The following is a 16,091-nucleotide window of genomic DNA, read 5'->3' on the forward strand; positions in this document are numbered from 1 at the left end:
CTGTTTTCAAAACATAGACATGAATCGCTATAGAGTACAAAGTTGATTTCAAAGAAAAATAATATTGAGAGACATGTGTATGAGATAATGTTTTTAATGCCCATTTTTTTTATCCTAGTATAAGATGACTGTGAGACCGGCACTAATGAAGCAATGAGGGCAAAGTTAGCTATAGGCACTCAGCCTTTATCAATACTCAGACACTCAGTCGATAATTGCGAACGCATGAATGTAACTAAACGCAAAAGTCATTTATGAGGCAGACTAATTAATTTGACAGCCTCAGTCATGCACTCTTCACACGCTGATTAACCCCTTTACTGCTAAGGCATTACTCTTCTTTCTCATTTACTTTCCATTGAAATCAATGGAAAGTCCATGACGAGTTACCCTTGTCATTAGCGGCGAAGAGGTTAACTAAAAGAGGCGAAGAATTACCCTTAAGTTTCGTGAAATGCCGGACACCGGTCGTCACAATACGAAGATAAGCTTGATAGTAAGCAATGCATATTTCACTACTGAGCCCATAATGCACCATAATATGCCATGTGGAGTCTTTAGTATAAATAATTAACATAAATGACAGACAAATGTTTGTTAACCGTGACCAGGGACATTATATGTCCGAAACGCGTAGGTGGGGAAAACCTACAAGAAATAAATAACTGAAGCAAACCGTTGACGTGGTGTGCGGCGTCTTCTTAATTGAAGGAATTTGCTCGAGTATATTCTGCTCGGCTGTCCCGAACCTCGCCGCCAGCACCAGCTAAAAGTTGCTCCCCCCGCTTGGGGCATTTGCTCTTGATATATATATATATGTGTTATAAGAAAAGCAACTTGACAGCATTAAAAACAGCTTGGCAAGAACAAAATCTAAAATTAATGGCATGGAGAAGTGCCAAACTGTTGTCAAATGATGAGTACAACTTTATGAAAAAAGACCATCCGGTAATACCGACGTTCTATTTAATTCCGAAGGTACATAAAAACATTAATGCACCACCTGGACGTCCGATTATTTTGGCCATAAATAGCTCGACTGAAAATATCTCACGATATATAGACTTCTTCCTCCAGGAATGGGTGAAATGCTTAAAATCATATGTACAGGACACTTCTGATTTTATCAGAAAATTGAAGAATGTTGTTTGGAGTACGGACTGCTTATTAATAACACTCGATGTAACTTCATTGTATTCATCAATCAAACACTCTGATGGCATAAAAGCGGTAGAATTTTATTTAAACAAGAGGCCTATGAACTTCTCTGCACACAACAGGATGTTGTTATCAATGATCCAAATTTGCCCTGAACAAAACTATTTCCTGTTCAATAACCAAAGTACCAGCAGGTTAGGGGTGTCGCGATGGGGGCCTGCTTCTCCCCAAGTCTGGCGTGTCTCCACATGGGACTGTGCGAGGAGCGGGTCCTCGGGGGCACTCTTAGGGAAACAATACAGGAACATGTACCCATATATCTAAGTTACATTGACGACCTATTTATGGTCTGGCAAGGGTCAATGGAAGAAGCACATGATTTTGTGAAAGAAATTAACAATAATGGCCTTAATTTAAATTCACCTCACACATAGACGCAAGGTCAGTGGTATTTCTTGACACTGAAGTCTATATAACAGATACTGGTATAGCCACTAGGTTGCACAGGAAACCAACTGCTGGAAACACCGTATTGCATGCTTCTAGTCAGCATCCTTATCACCTGATCAGCAGCATCCCCTTTGGGGAAATGCTGCGGATCAGGCGAATAAGTAGTACGGATGCAGATTGCCAGAAAGCCCAGGAGGAAAGCAAGGCACGTTTTCTGTCCCGGAGCTATTCTGCTAAAACCATCCAGAGAGCGATAAATCGATCAGCATCTATCATGAGACAGGAAGCATTAGCAATTAAAGACAAACCCAGTGTTCAGATAACAGGAGATACTACGATAAGCCCCCGGGTCATTATCACGTACAGCAGACAACACAAGAAAATCCGGCGGATTTTCTATAAGAATTGGAACCTAATAACAGGGGATCCTGTTATTGGTAAATACATATTGGGCAAACCCAATATTACATTTAGAAAATCCATATCCATGGCAGATAAGTTAGTAAGTAACTTTCTTGAAAAGCCGACTTCGGATACATGGGGGGCCCTCGGAGGAGGGTTCAAGAAATGCACTGTATGCAAAGCATGCAAGAACGGGTGTAACAAAACCCAATATACGGTACCATTTAAAAGCGAGCCCGTACCGATTAAAAAACGCATGTCTTGTAGAACTGAATTTGCAGTTTATGTGCTGCAGTGCCCATGTGATCTCCGGTATGTGGGTAGCACCCGCCTGCCGGTGCACAAGTGGGTACTGCAGCACATGAGGGCCATCGTGGGGAAAGATCAGTCATCATCCTCCCCTTCCTAAGCGCCTTGAAACCCTCTGGGTATGTAGTGCGCTATACAAATCCTATGACTTGACTTGACTTGACACAACAGTGACCCCTCAGTCCTAATGTACTACGCTATTGATTGTGTCATGCCACTCAAGAGAGGAGGGGACAGAGATGCAAAGCTCTGTTTATTGGAGACCAGGTATATAATTGAACTGGACAGTAAGGCCCCGCGGGGTCTGAATGCCAGTGAAGATCTTTACACTTGTCTTTAGTTTTTGAGTAACAATATACCTGAGTTAGAATTTGCTATTATGATGTACAAACTTTGCTCTTTGCACCTCATGTCTCCCTGGAATTTTGAAAATATAAGTATGAAATTGTAATGAATAATGTCTGGCAAGTGGTTTTAGCATGGTAACATCTAAGGTGATGTGAGGATAACTAAGAATATGAGAAACCTCCCTCCATACCCTTTCATGATTTTATAGATATACACACATTTTTGAGTTATTATATACACAATTGCACTGTTTTGCACATAGGGTTAGGGTTAACGATGAGGAACATTCAGCATACAATTGGAGTTCATATGAATTGTTTTTGAGAATAACTTTTTTAATACTCTGGACGGTCTGTTCTTTTACAAAATAATGGTGTCTTTTAATTGGATATGCATATGATTTCCAAAATGGTCTTTTTTTTTTACAATGTTTATTAAGGTTTTTACAGAACTTGATATTTATTGCTAAATTTTGCATATAACATCTGCAGCTAAGTTCCAATTTTAAATGGGAGGACTTTTATACTAATGGACACTTTGTCTTTTATTGTAAATAGTATATAAATAACAATGATTATTAGTTGTTTTTATGCATTTCCCCCATGTTTTTCTATATTGTACAATATTGTATATAGAGGGGTTATTTATAATTGCATATTTTTGCACAGCAGATAGTTTTGCACAGATCATGACTTTTTGGCATTTTAAACTGAGGCACTATGCCATTTATTCAACATCTAAAGGACACCTACTATAATTGTGAACAGTAAGGGGTTAACAGGGTAGGCCAAGAATATGCAGCGCCACCCCCCTTTGAGCTCCTTAAGTACCCTCATCGCTGTCAAGCAATGTATCATGTGATCAAGCCTCTGGCTAAAGGCGAAGCGCGTCATGCGGGCTTGCTGGGTGTTATTCGATAAACTGGAATAAAACACTGATTGCACCAGATTTTGGGTCTGACTTGTTTGTTTTTGAAAAACAGCCTGAGCAGGATTGACTGTGATGCAGCGGTAGCAGCGTCGAACGAAGAGTGAGGATATATATATATATATTCCCTAAAAAAAACATAGGTTTTAGGCCTTATATAGTTAGGAATTAACATATAAAAAACCATTGAAATTCCTCCTATATAGTTAGCTGGACATTTTATTGACATAAAACCCAATGAAATTCCATATATAGTTAGTTGCAATAACTATATATCGCGCACCCGCAATCCACTGCTGATGATGTCACATATTACATCATTCATGACATGGTCAGTGACATCACTGATGACATCACTGATGACATCATCCAGTGACTGTGTGTTGCTGTAAAGTTTAAATATGTTTTACATATTGAAGAATGAGTGGATGTATAAGGGCCCGATTCACAGAATGAACTTAAGACTCAATCCTAAACTTACTACTATTTTGGTATTCACAGAATGCACTTACTACTTTTGGCATTCACAGAATGAACTTACTACTTTTGGTATTCACAGAAGTTAGGATTTTGTCTTAAGTTTGTCTTAAGACAAACTTAAGACAGACTTAAGACAGACTTAAGACAGACTTAAGACAAACTTAAGACAAACTTAAGACAGACTTAAGACAGACTTAAGACAAAATCCTAACTTAAGTCTGTCTTAAGTCTGTCTTAAGTCTGTCTTAAGTTTGTCTTAAGACAAACTTAAGACAAAATCCTAACTTCTGTGAATACCAAAAGTAGTAAGTTCATTCTGTGAATACAAAAAGTAGTAAGTGCATTCTGTGAATGCCAAAAGTAGTAAGTTTAGGATTGAGTCTTAAATTCATTCTGTGAATCGGGCCCTAAGTGTCTGGATGAAGGATTTAGTAGGTGCGTGACTGACTGAGCGAGTGAATGAATGTGTCTTACTGAATGCATGGGTTAATAACTAAACTGTCCGAAAGTGTGCATCAATATGTCTGTTGTTGTGCAAGCTGCTACATGTGTTGATCAGTAGCTATATGAGTGGCTATATAGCTTATTGATTAGTTGCCCAAGTATTTGTATGGAAGACTGAGTGTGTGTGTAACTGGCTGGGAGGCGAGTGACTCTGTGCAGATCAATGTGTACTTGTATCAGTAATTGTATAAGAGAGTAAGTATGTGTTAGTATATGTTTGAAAAAGTAAGGTGTTCTGTGTTTAACTGTATAGATGAGGAAATCGAAGTGTGATTGATTCTTTACAGGACTGACTAGGTGTGTGAGTAAGTCCATGGATGAGTGGCAGTGTGTGAGTGTCTGCATAGGTGTATGAGTGCATATGACAGTGTTGTAATAATGAGTGACTGTATGTACGAGTGATTGTATGGGTGAATGAGTGAATGTGTGCGTAGACGTAGGAATCAGTGAGTGCGTATGTAGTAACTGGTATTGGTGTGTCATGATGTCATCAGTGATGTCATTTGAGATGTCATCAGTGATGTCATCAGTGATGTCATTTGAGATGTCATCAGTGATGTCATCAGTGATGTCACTGACCATGTCATGAATGATGTAATATGTGACATCATCAGCAGTGGATTGCGGGTGCGCGATATATAGTTATTGCAACTAACTATATAGGGAATTTCATTGGGTTTTATGTCAATAAAATGTCCAGCTAACTATATAGGAGGAATTTCAATGGTTTTTTATATGTTAATTCCTAACTATATAAGGCCTAAAACCTATGTTTTTTTTAGTGAATTTCATTGGTTTTTTAAAGGCTAATTCCTAACTATATATAGTGTATAACCTATGTTTTTTCAGTGAATTTCATTGGTTTTTTAAATGCTAATATATAGATATGTAAGGGCAGAAACCTATGGTTTTTTCAGTGAATTTGCAAGGTTTTGAAAATGCTAATTCTATTAGCGGATAACGTTTAAATATGTTACTATCCTTGTGGGACCACCTGAGCAGCCCTAGGAATCCGATTTTTGATGCATGAACGATGGTTGGATGCATGATGGATGAATGATTGTTGGGTGGATGCATGGATGGATGCATGCATGATAGATGGGTGAATGGATGCATGAATGATGGATGGATGCAGGATGGATGGATGGGTGGGTGGATGGATGTGGTGCATGAATGGTGGGTGGGAGGGTGGGTGGGTGTTGGATGGATGCATGCAAGAGCTCATAAACATGAGACTCGCCTGCAACATCATTCACACTACAAAAGTTGTGGAGATGCAGCAATATCAACACAAAAATAAGATGCATCAGCCAACTTGCATGGAGTATCAAACGACAACATACACCACTCATTGCCAAATCATAGCACGAATCATCTACAACGGGTCAGAATGGTACTAAAATGTGTCATCATATGAATTTAAAATTTGCAATGCAGATGTTTGAATGTAAAAATGAACACTTGGCATAGTACAGCCGATTCCATATGCAGCTGTAATTATAATTAACTTTTACGATCGGCTCAATAAACAACTTGGGCCAGGCGCAGGCAACAAGCAGCTCACCGACCCCCAGGCAGGCCGCCAGGCAGCAAGGAATCGCTCACCGAAAACCGGAAATAGACATAAGCAATCGACAGCTGAGCTTCTCTGCACAACGGCTGCAAGAAAGGAGCCAGTAGTATTTTTTTGAAAACTAACCTATACACCGGGTTATGTGTTTGTTTCACGAACTCTATCACACATTGGTATTAGATAGATTGGAGTGACAAGAATTATATATTTATAAAACTTCTTTTTAATTATTCTTTTTTTTAAATAAACTTCTCACAAGTGATTATGTGATTTTTTTCTCCTTTTCACACTTTTTTATATATATACATAAATAAACATTGATATTCTTTTACACAATTCCTGCAAAATACTAAACATAGATATATATCTAATTACAATAATTGATATACATATATTGATACATAAGTCAACAACTGATTATTCATAACCAATACAAAACTAGATCCAACAACGCGTTTCGCCTTCATCGGGAGTTTTGTATTCTTTACAGTGGATACTAAAATAGTAGAAAACACTCAATTAATTTTTCTCAAAGATGGAACAATCTATAATAGACAATATGTGACAGTAGTTATACCTATAATACACTAAATCTCTCTATTCTGTAGTTGATTCTGAAGCACCCTCTCCCAGTGCCAGAGACCCTCACCCTAGATGACTACAAGCTCTATCTTTATACATCAGTATCCACATATTTACATAAAACCTATACATGCTATATTTACATAAAACCTAAACATGCTATATTTACATATGTACATTCTTTATCTATATACACAACTTATTCATCTGATCCTTACATTAAACCTTCTCTGAGTTTGTATTATTTTGGGTTAATTTTGACATTTTCAAACTAGGTGCCCATTTAGAGATCATTTTAATTTTAAATGCCTGCAGAAGATGCCCAATGCAGTGATAGCGACTAAATGTGGATGGCTTGTACGTAATGTATCCTACCTTAAATATAAGAAATGGTGATTCTATGCGAGATAAAGTGAAGCAGTGTATGGCGACGGCTGGGACGGTCCTGGACAGATTTAGAATCTAAAGCAATAGTCTGTAATGAGAATACAGAGTCAACGGAGTCTGTCTAATGATCTAATGTGAAGTGAACCTTAAATTTGAAAAGAAGTACATGTGAGAGGATCTATTTAGGTGGAAATGCAATCTTTTGATTAAACACTACACATCGAGGTGTAGTTAGCGATATGTTCCTGATGTGGGGTTCTGCCAAATTATACAATTATCTGTCAAAATATAAAAATGAGATAACGCTTACTAAATGCTAAATGTTACTATCTATTGCTCTGATGGCTGACTTTATGTTCGTGCAGGACGCACTAAAACCAGTGCTGCATAGAGAAACCAAGATAAACCAGGTGTAAGCACTCAATAATTCTTGAAAAGAGTTGCCATAATCATCTACAGCTGTGGCAGGTGAGCGTATCTTGAACGGGGGCGGCATTGTAATGTTATCCTCATAAGATGAAGAGCAATACTAAAACTGTGCCACCCAAATAAACTTCTGGCAGAAATGATAATCTCATCCCATCAGTCTAAGCGGTATTCATAGCGAACTTGAAGCCTGCGAATGTTGCTGGCGTGCTCAATGCTCGCTAGGTAAACGCCACTTGTGTCTAAATATGCAATCATGTAGACCCTCACCTAAGGGACCTCCGGCATCTAAGGGGATAATTATTCTACCGGATCCCCCGTCTATCGATATGGTCCTTACTTACTTACTTAAAAACCGGCCGTCACAGGGTCCCGTCTACCCGTGTGTGTGTGGGGTATTTAAACCCACAGAACGCGCTTTCGTGCGATACTTCGGCGGAGGCATCGCGATGATAAGGATAGCGAGACAGAGGGGTTCTCGATGAATAGGACTCAACTATTAATGAATGAAATTAACTGAATTATTAATGTAGGTAAATTACCCAAAACGATGATTATATTTAAAACGGGATTATGTTTCCGCATTTCTGTATATAGAGATACAAAACCTGAATGCTGTATGTTTGACATAGAATCGATCCAATTACGAACAGAGTGCCGAGTATAATTGCAACTGGAAAATGTTCCGGTTTCTCGCAAGAAGGACCCGGCCAGTAGTAGCCAATCCTGATGCTGCGAGCCCCCGATGACGTCAGAGCTCCTTGGCCAATCGGAGCGCGGCTCCTTCGTGCCAGCAGCCTATCAGAGCACGGCTCCTGCGTGCCAGCCACCAATCAGCTAGCTGCCCCTTCGGTTTGGTCTCCGTGGCTCTGGAGATGCGGGCGGCAATTTCTAGGGCAGTCTCAGGCCCCGGATAAATGTTAACAAGCACCTACGAGGACGAGGGGAAGGGGGGCGGTAAAGCACACGGAGGGGGCGGGAATAGCTCCAGAAATCACTTTAAGTGAAAGACAGGGGGAAGCGGAAACCACGTCCTCCCGGCCCCGCCCACAACCAGGCGGCGGCCATCTTAAGGCAGCTCGGGCGGTGGCGGTGATCTCGGGGGCCAAAACGAGGGGTGGGCACCCTCGAAATTAAAATAAAAACATTAAAATGAAAGAGAGAAACCCCCCAAGCCCCCCCCAATCCCCCCCCCCCAAAAAAAAATCGCGAAAAATCGTGGGGTGCGCGCACGCGTTCGCGCTTATAGATATATAATTGATTTCTCTTCTAATTTTCTCAGGAACCACTGGAGGGATTTACACAATTTTACCAAAAGCGTGATCTGCATACCAGACACTACCATTTTGACAAGTTTGGTGTAATTCCCTTCAGCGGTTCAAGCTGTAGCTGAGTCTAAAGGTCCTATGGAAATTAACATGGGGAAAACACATTTTGGGACCCCCCTTTTTTCTCAGCCCCCACTTGACGAATCCCCCCCAAACTTTCAGGGAAGGAGCGGAGCGGAGCGAGCCATCTTCTTTGAGAAATTTGCGAAGATTCATCAACCAGGGCCAAAGTTATTCCCAATAGAATGTTGGGGATTTCCTATGGGAAACCGTCCTAACTATATATACCTACTGGCTATCGCCAGTAGGTAATATATATATATGCAAGCTCCCAATGTCCTTTCGAAACACGGCAATGAAATCCACCAGGAAAGAAGAAAGCACTCTCACGAGGGGGAGGTTTCCAACGATAGTTTATTGAAACCTTCAGGCACAAGCAAGATGCGTTTCGGCACTTAGCCTTTATATATATATTTTACCAAACTGCAATGTTGAAAAAATTGTGAACTTGAGACCTCCAATTGAAAACATACTTTTCTATCCACCAAATATGAATATGCTGAATAAGACAGAAACTGGTTCTTTGTGACATGACACTATTTTAAAATAATTAAAGTTTGAAGCCAGAGAAAAGCGTTGAACCTGCCCGTGTGTGGCAGAGCATAAGTGAACAGCTTTGAGTATAGACCAGCAGAATGCATGGAGGAACAATTGAGCAAGCCGCAGAACTAGAAGACACGTTGGAGAATAAGGACAGTGTCTTATAGATAGAAGACTGCAAACCCACATACATAGACTGACTGACTACTACTTATGCAAAATGGACCATGCAGAGAAAAGTACTCGTCATCATAAAAGTGTTCATGCTGGTAGCTTAAGTGTTCACCACCAGATAACTTGCAGCATGTCCTTATAACCTAGACGTTGATTTTGGGGCCCTCTGAATGTTGCTGGCATCTCCATTAGATAAGAACCTGATTTGTGTAGGACAACCACCATATCAGAGGACTGTTAGAGAGAGGGTCAAGCTGACAGTAATCAGTTATAGTGATCAGCTTAAGTTGTTGTTGAGAAGGCAATCGGCAAACGCGCCTTAGCTTAATGGACATTACATTGCAAGAAGCACAGTTGTTTACATGATAAATAAAGTACACAATTTTTCACTGATAATTATTGTCAACTTCTAGAATGCATTACGGTATACGTGGCAACTGTTTCTTTTTATCTTGGGCTATCTTTTCAATGAACATCAGTTAGTTCCAGTATGTCTCACTGCATGATTCGTCCTTCATGGGAAACTTAATGAAAGCCTTCATCATGGCGGACCAAACAGTTCAGAAACCTGTGCAAGAAGTGCAGAATTAATCACAGCTCTCACGAATAGCAATGTACAAACTCATCAATGTAGTTTAATGACTTCTTTATGGATGGTAAATTGTTGGGAAAAAAATACTACAGGAAAAACCTATACACAAAAAGACAATGTATCCAACTTTCTTCTTGTTTACATACTGGCAATTAATGTTTATTTGGGTTTAAGAATACCTATGGCATATTTCAAAGTAGTGATATAAATAGACAGCCCCTCTTGCCCGAAAGCAGTCATCTGCCATCTAGTCTGGTATAGTTTTCCCTCTATTCCATGTGGCCACTGTGCCTTTGTGAATCGAGGGACAGTTAGCTCTAGGGTGCAACTATAGTGCGAGAAGGGCTGTGAGATTGATACAATACCCGTACATGATCACATACATTCGTTACAGGCTTTGACATGTCACAATGTAATCTGTAGGCCATATTAAACACGATCAGGTGGCCGCTTTTACATAAAACACAAGGAAACTGTGTATAATGATATTGGGCTAATGTGACATTTTACACCAGTTGTGTCATTTACTTTATCCTTAATTATTATCTACTACTTCCTAGGCTATGGATATCACTATTTAACTATATGATACTTGGAGGGTACTGGGGGTTGGTCCATTTCTGATCTACTTCATGTCAGGTTATGGATGTTAATAATGACCATTATGCTAGTTGGATAAAATTGTTGGGTTGTCCTTTTCTGTATGCAGGTTGAATAATGGAAATATTAAGGAAATGTTATATGCTTAGGTATGTTAGCCCAGCTGAAGACATGATGTAAGAACTCTTCTGCACTAGGTTTTTCTTAATAAGAGAATTCAAGGCGGAAATTAACTGTAGCACTTTCTTACTAGATCTACAGGATTCATATTGGATGACTTCCCCAGGACATTGGAAGAGGCTCAATTCACGGGCGAGCAGGGCCTTTTCCCAGACGTTGCTGTCCTCCTCCAAGTTGAAGAATATGATGTTTCGGACCGTCTTCTGCCTGCCCGCTTGGAGAAATGGAGGGAAAGACAGAAGAAAAAAGAGGAATATAAACAAAAGTTGAAAGACATGAAGAAACAAATTAGGGTATGTCTTAAATATTAACTGCATTAATACAGTAAGAATCTTTGCATACTACCTCTATGGATAAAGTAGACGGTCTACCGCATTTTAGGGGTGATTCGTGTCTGTTATGCTTTTATGGTTAAGGGTTCACAATTTGAACTTAATATGAATATTATTGCAGTGCAAACTTCCAATCAAAATGTTTATCTAACAAGGACGCACCAATATGGTTTACATTTAGACAGCAGTCACTCTCTCAACCTTAGTGTGTGACATTTGGGTGATCCAGAAGTTTGCCAGGCATATAAGCGCATTGATTCAAAAGTCTTTTGTTGAGCCCTGGGCAGACTTCCTAAGGTCATTGGACCACTCAATTCATTTTCTACTTTAATCCATTGAAATGCTAAAGTTTGCAAAATAGTGTGTGTTTTAAGTAATGCAGCATTTGCCCAGGCAATGTCTTGCCTCGCCATTATGGCTAAGCATGTACAAAATGTATCCAGTAGACCTTACTTGCTCTCCAGATTTTGTCTCTTAAAAAGAAACTGTCCTCAGGCTGGACCTTTTGTGACATTGCCAGAGAGCACCAAGTCAGAAGGCCGGCTCCAGTGCTGTACCAACCAGAAGTGACACAACCATAACTCTTAAATAGCAGCACTTTGTTGTATCCCATGAGGTACTTTTTTCACGCCCGTTTATCACTACTACAGAAACACTGTTGACCTCTGTTAAACACTTGCAAAAGACATGCCAATTTGAATTTATTTGGCTTGATTTTTTTGCTTTTCATTAAAAAAAAGTGCCAAGAATGTTCCAGCAAATAACATGCCCTGCTAAATCCAGAATGTATGCCTTTTTAAGTAAGTGAAAATTATTTTTCATTGATTGGCAAATCTGTGTGAGTTGTTTTGGGGATGGCCGACAGTGAATAAGAGAATGAGTCAATGGTAGTTACTCCAGTATTGGACCTTTCATAGATTCACATGCTTGAATCATTCCCCGTCATCGAGATGGGAGTCCTGTTAGACCTTGAACATAAGGCCTGAGGCCTAGTAACATAGCCTTGTCCTTATATAAAAAAGGACTAAAACTTAAAAACAGCTAATCAGCTGACACCACCCTGTAGAACCTTCATGAGAGAAGCTCCAGTCCCTCAGATTTTCTACAGCATGTCATGCTAGAGAGTCTCCACTGAACGCTGCTCAGTTTTCTTTTTCCTACTCTTGATAGAAGATTTTCTTCAGGTTTTGTCCCTTTTGTTTCTCAACTCACGCATATACTACCAAACATGTAAATCTGTGTTTAGGTGGAGAAAACTGACGCCCATATTGTCAGATACACCTAAAAAAAAGCCTCTTCAGACCCTGTGGCACTTGCAGGAAGAAGTGATAGCATATTGACAACCTTCACAAGGACTGCCTTTATCCTGAACATAAACCTAAGGATTGTAAGGTATGTCATACTTTTTTAACAAAAACTTTGAAAGATTCTGAAGGGAGGCTTCTCTTATGTCTTAAGAGGCTTAAGAACAGGGACACCATGTTCTCTGAAGAGGAGAGTAATGCCTCTTCCAAATCCTTCTCCAAAACCCGGCAGGTACATCTTCGCAGCCACCCAAGAAATCATCTAAACTATCATCTGAAACCCCCTCAGAAGCATAGTGTTCCAAATTGCACAAGGAAAAAAGGCACATTATCTTCCAAAAAGCCAGCTTCGGAGCCTTTTACTACTCCTCCGACGCTCCAACCTACTTTTAAGAAGCCTACCTCAGCTCCGCCGACAGAGAGCTCATCAACTGCATCTCTGACGACGAGAAAATCCTCTTCAGGTGTTTTTTTTCGGTGACATCGATGGCGCCTACAGTCACTACCGTCACCGGATCGTCGACGACAATGTCTTCGTCGACGATGTCATCTTCGACAGGTCAGGCTCCTTTATCGTCTACAACACAGATTATCTCGTCTTCTAAATCATCATTGTCGAAAAGCCATCTCTCGACAATGACCCATCCGTCAATGACACACCTCTGGTTGACGAAGATCTCGCCGACTGCGACCTTGTTTTCTTCTTCATCAACGATCCTGTCGGCGGGGCAAACCTCGTTGACGGCAGAGGCAGCGTCTACGATTGTGTTGACGATGGTAGCCACTTAGTGCCTCATCGACGAAGATTCTTTTCACAGACGGTTCATCGTCGCCGACTGCTATTCCGTTGACGGATCAAAGTATGGCTGTGAAACAGCCCTTGTCGACCGGCTTGTCGATGACACCGAGGACTAGAAAAGAAAAGCCTATTTCACATCATAGGAGGAAGCAAAAACCCTTCACCCCAGCCTTCATTTCGCCCAGTCAGGTGCAAACACTCTTATTCTCTCACCATCTGGATGACGATGATGAGGAGGAGGACTCTGAGGATGATAGACTCTTTGGGGCAGCGTTAATTCCATCAGAACTTAATGTTAAATATCAGGAAGATTCTGATGATGCTAAATAGTGTGTGTTTTAAGTAATGCAGCATTTGCCCAGAAAATGTCTTGCCTCGCCATTATGGCTAAGCATGTACAAAATGGACTAATATGACCAACAATGCTATTATTCACACCAACAACAGCAACAGGATGTGTTGTGTCTTCCTTCTAATCTAGTGACAGAACTGCAATCCATGTTAGCGGAATATAAAAGGAGATACTTAGATTGCCTCCAGAGTCTCCTCTCCAGAAGGGTCCTCCCCCACCTCCTGAACTCAAGATTTGCTCTCCTATTCCACCACATAAGGGATCTCCAAGTGTTCGTCTCTCTCTTCAAGCAGTTCCTGTGCAACATCTGTCGTCTTCTGAAGAGGAAAAACAGAGAGAAGAAGGTGAAACTTCAACAGGATGAGTGGATACTTACATAATTCCCCCACCAGCATCACCATCTCCACCCTGAACGGATTCACCTCCAGAAGATATAGGAGGATTCCATAATCTCCTGGAAAGGACAGCCAGGCGTTTTGAGCTACCAATGCCTGTGCTTCAGCAAGATTGCCTCATATATGACTTTAAAGAACCTTAGAGGAAATTGGTAAGATCTATGCAGATAATAAACTACATCTGGGGCCAGGGCCTGAAGATCATGCAGAATCCAGCAACTGTACCACCAGTGTTGCCAAGACTGGACAAAAAGTACAAAGCCCTTGATGACGCTCCTGCTTGCCTGACAGGTCACCCAAAACCAGATTCAGTGATCTCGCAGCCCAGCCCCGTACGATCCAAGAATCCATCCGCCTCCCTTACAGCACCACCTGACAAGGAAGGCAGAAGGCTCGACACCATTGGGAAATGCTTTTTCGACCATGTCAGCTCTAACAATCCGAGCTTCAAATTCCCTGGCTTTATTGCGCCGTTATCATAGGCAGATGTGGTCGGATGTGATTGCCTACTAGGATAGACCTCTACAGAGGTCAAGGAGGAAGCAAAGAAAATTATTCTAAAAAAGGCAAGCGGTCCGTCTCAGATATAATACACTGCGCTATGGATCTTGCTTCCATTGGTTCTCGCCAGCTAGCTGGAGTGGCAGTCCTGCGGCATCAAGGATGGCTACAAGCCACCTCCTTTAGGCCTGAAGTACAAATATTTTAGACTTACCTTTTAACAGGAAAAATTATTCGGAAGCCACATTAATGAATTACCCGCTACGTCTTCTTACTTTAAAGACTGCTTTCTTGCAGAGTGAGTGAGCTTCCGGCTCTGTCTTCAAAACCTCCCTTTCTTGCTGTCCATCCCGACAAAGTGGTCCTTCGTACTAGGCCCCATTTTCTGCCCAAAGTGGTTACCTCTTTCCACATAGATCAGACCCAGGGCCCGCTTTAGCGCTGGTGGTACCCTGTGAAACAATGTTTGTTGGCGCCCCCACGGGCCCTCGCCACAGACTCCCTCACTACTACCATTTAATAGTGCCCCCTCAAGTCTCCATACCACTCTCTCTCAGATGCATTTAATAGCCCCACCTATACCAGTGTAAGGTGTCAGAGCACTTTACATCACAGAGACAATCAGTCATAGGTGTGTAAATCAGTGTATTGGAAATGTTGCATAATACAGAGGACTACAAGGTGTTGCATGTCATCCATACTGGTAGACAGTATAGCTTAAGAGTGCTTGGTCTGGAGGAGCACAGAATTTAAAACATAACCTTATGGTTGAGGGTTACATTTATTAATTACTTTATTTACCAAAATGAACCCTTTTTGAAACATTAGAATAATGAAAGATGGAGGAAAACATACTAATGCTTTAATCTATACTTTGCAGTTTTTATGCAACTCTTTGATGACAGTTATTAGCTCACTGTTCCATGTTAGGATTTTAACATCTACACTGGTAGTAACAAAAGGATCTCTCTGACAAAAGCACTGACCTGTTTAAACTATATGCACTTTGTGATCTGCATGGTACACATTCTTTGCAGCAGGCACATTAACCCTCAGTGCTACCATAAAATGAGTTAAAACTTCAACTTGACAAAACTCCTTCTCTCTCTTGGAAGAACATTAATCACTGAGTTATTATGACATTTTTATTTTTGTATGAAAATTGCGGAGGCTAGCAATGCCGCAGCAGGTGGTTTTAAAACCATAAAATACTTCTAAACATGGCGCTGCCTCGAAGCGTCTGCACCCGGTGCGGTGGCACTACCCTCACTGCCCTAAGCCGGCCCTGGTCAGACCATTTCATTGTCCACCTTCTTCCCGCCTCCGCACCCTTCTAAAGAGGAGGAGAGATTCCACTGTCTGGATCCAAAACGTGTGCTGTCCTTCTA

At 40.9% G+C, this 16,091-nt stretch overlaps 1 protein-coding gene across 3 annotated transcripts in view; it reads left to right on the top strand.

Annotated features, from left to right (window-relative positions):
* The window catches only part of AK9 (adenylate kinase 9), a 1,394,796-nt gene that overhangs the window by 1,034,447 nt on the left and 344,258 nt on the right, over window positions 1–16,091 (top strand). For all 3 annotated transcript variants that reach the window (XM_086926806.1, XM_086926808.1, XM_086926807.1), the window contains exon 31: window positions 11,094–11,313. In XM_086926806.1, the coding sequence (XP_086782932.1) occupies window positions 11,094–11,313 (220 nt within the window). The remainder of the gene's footprint in view (window positions 1–11,093; window positions 11,314–16,091) is intronic.

This window comes from Lissotriton vulgaris, chromosome 6 (assembly GCF_964263255.1).
Source record: "Lissotriton vulgaris chromosome 6, aLisVul1.2, whole genome shotgun sequence".
NCBI lineage: Eukaryota > Metazoa > Chordata > Amphibia > Caudata > Salamandridae > Lissotriton > Lissotriton vulgaris.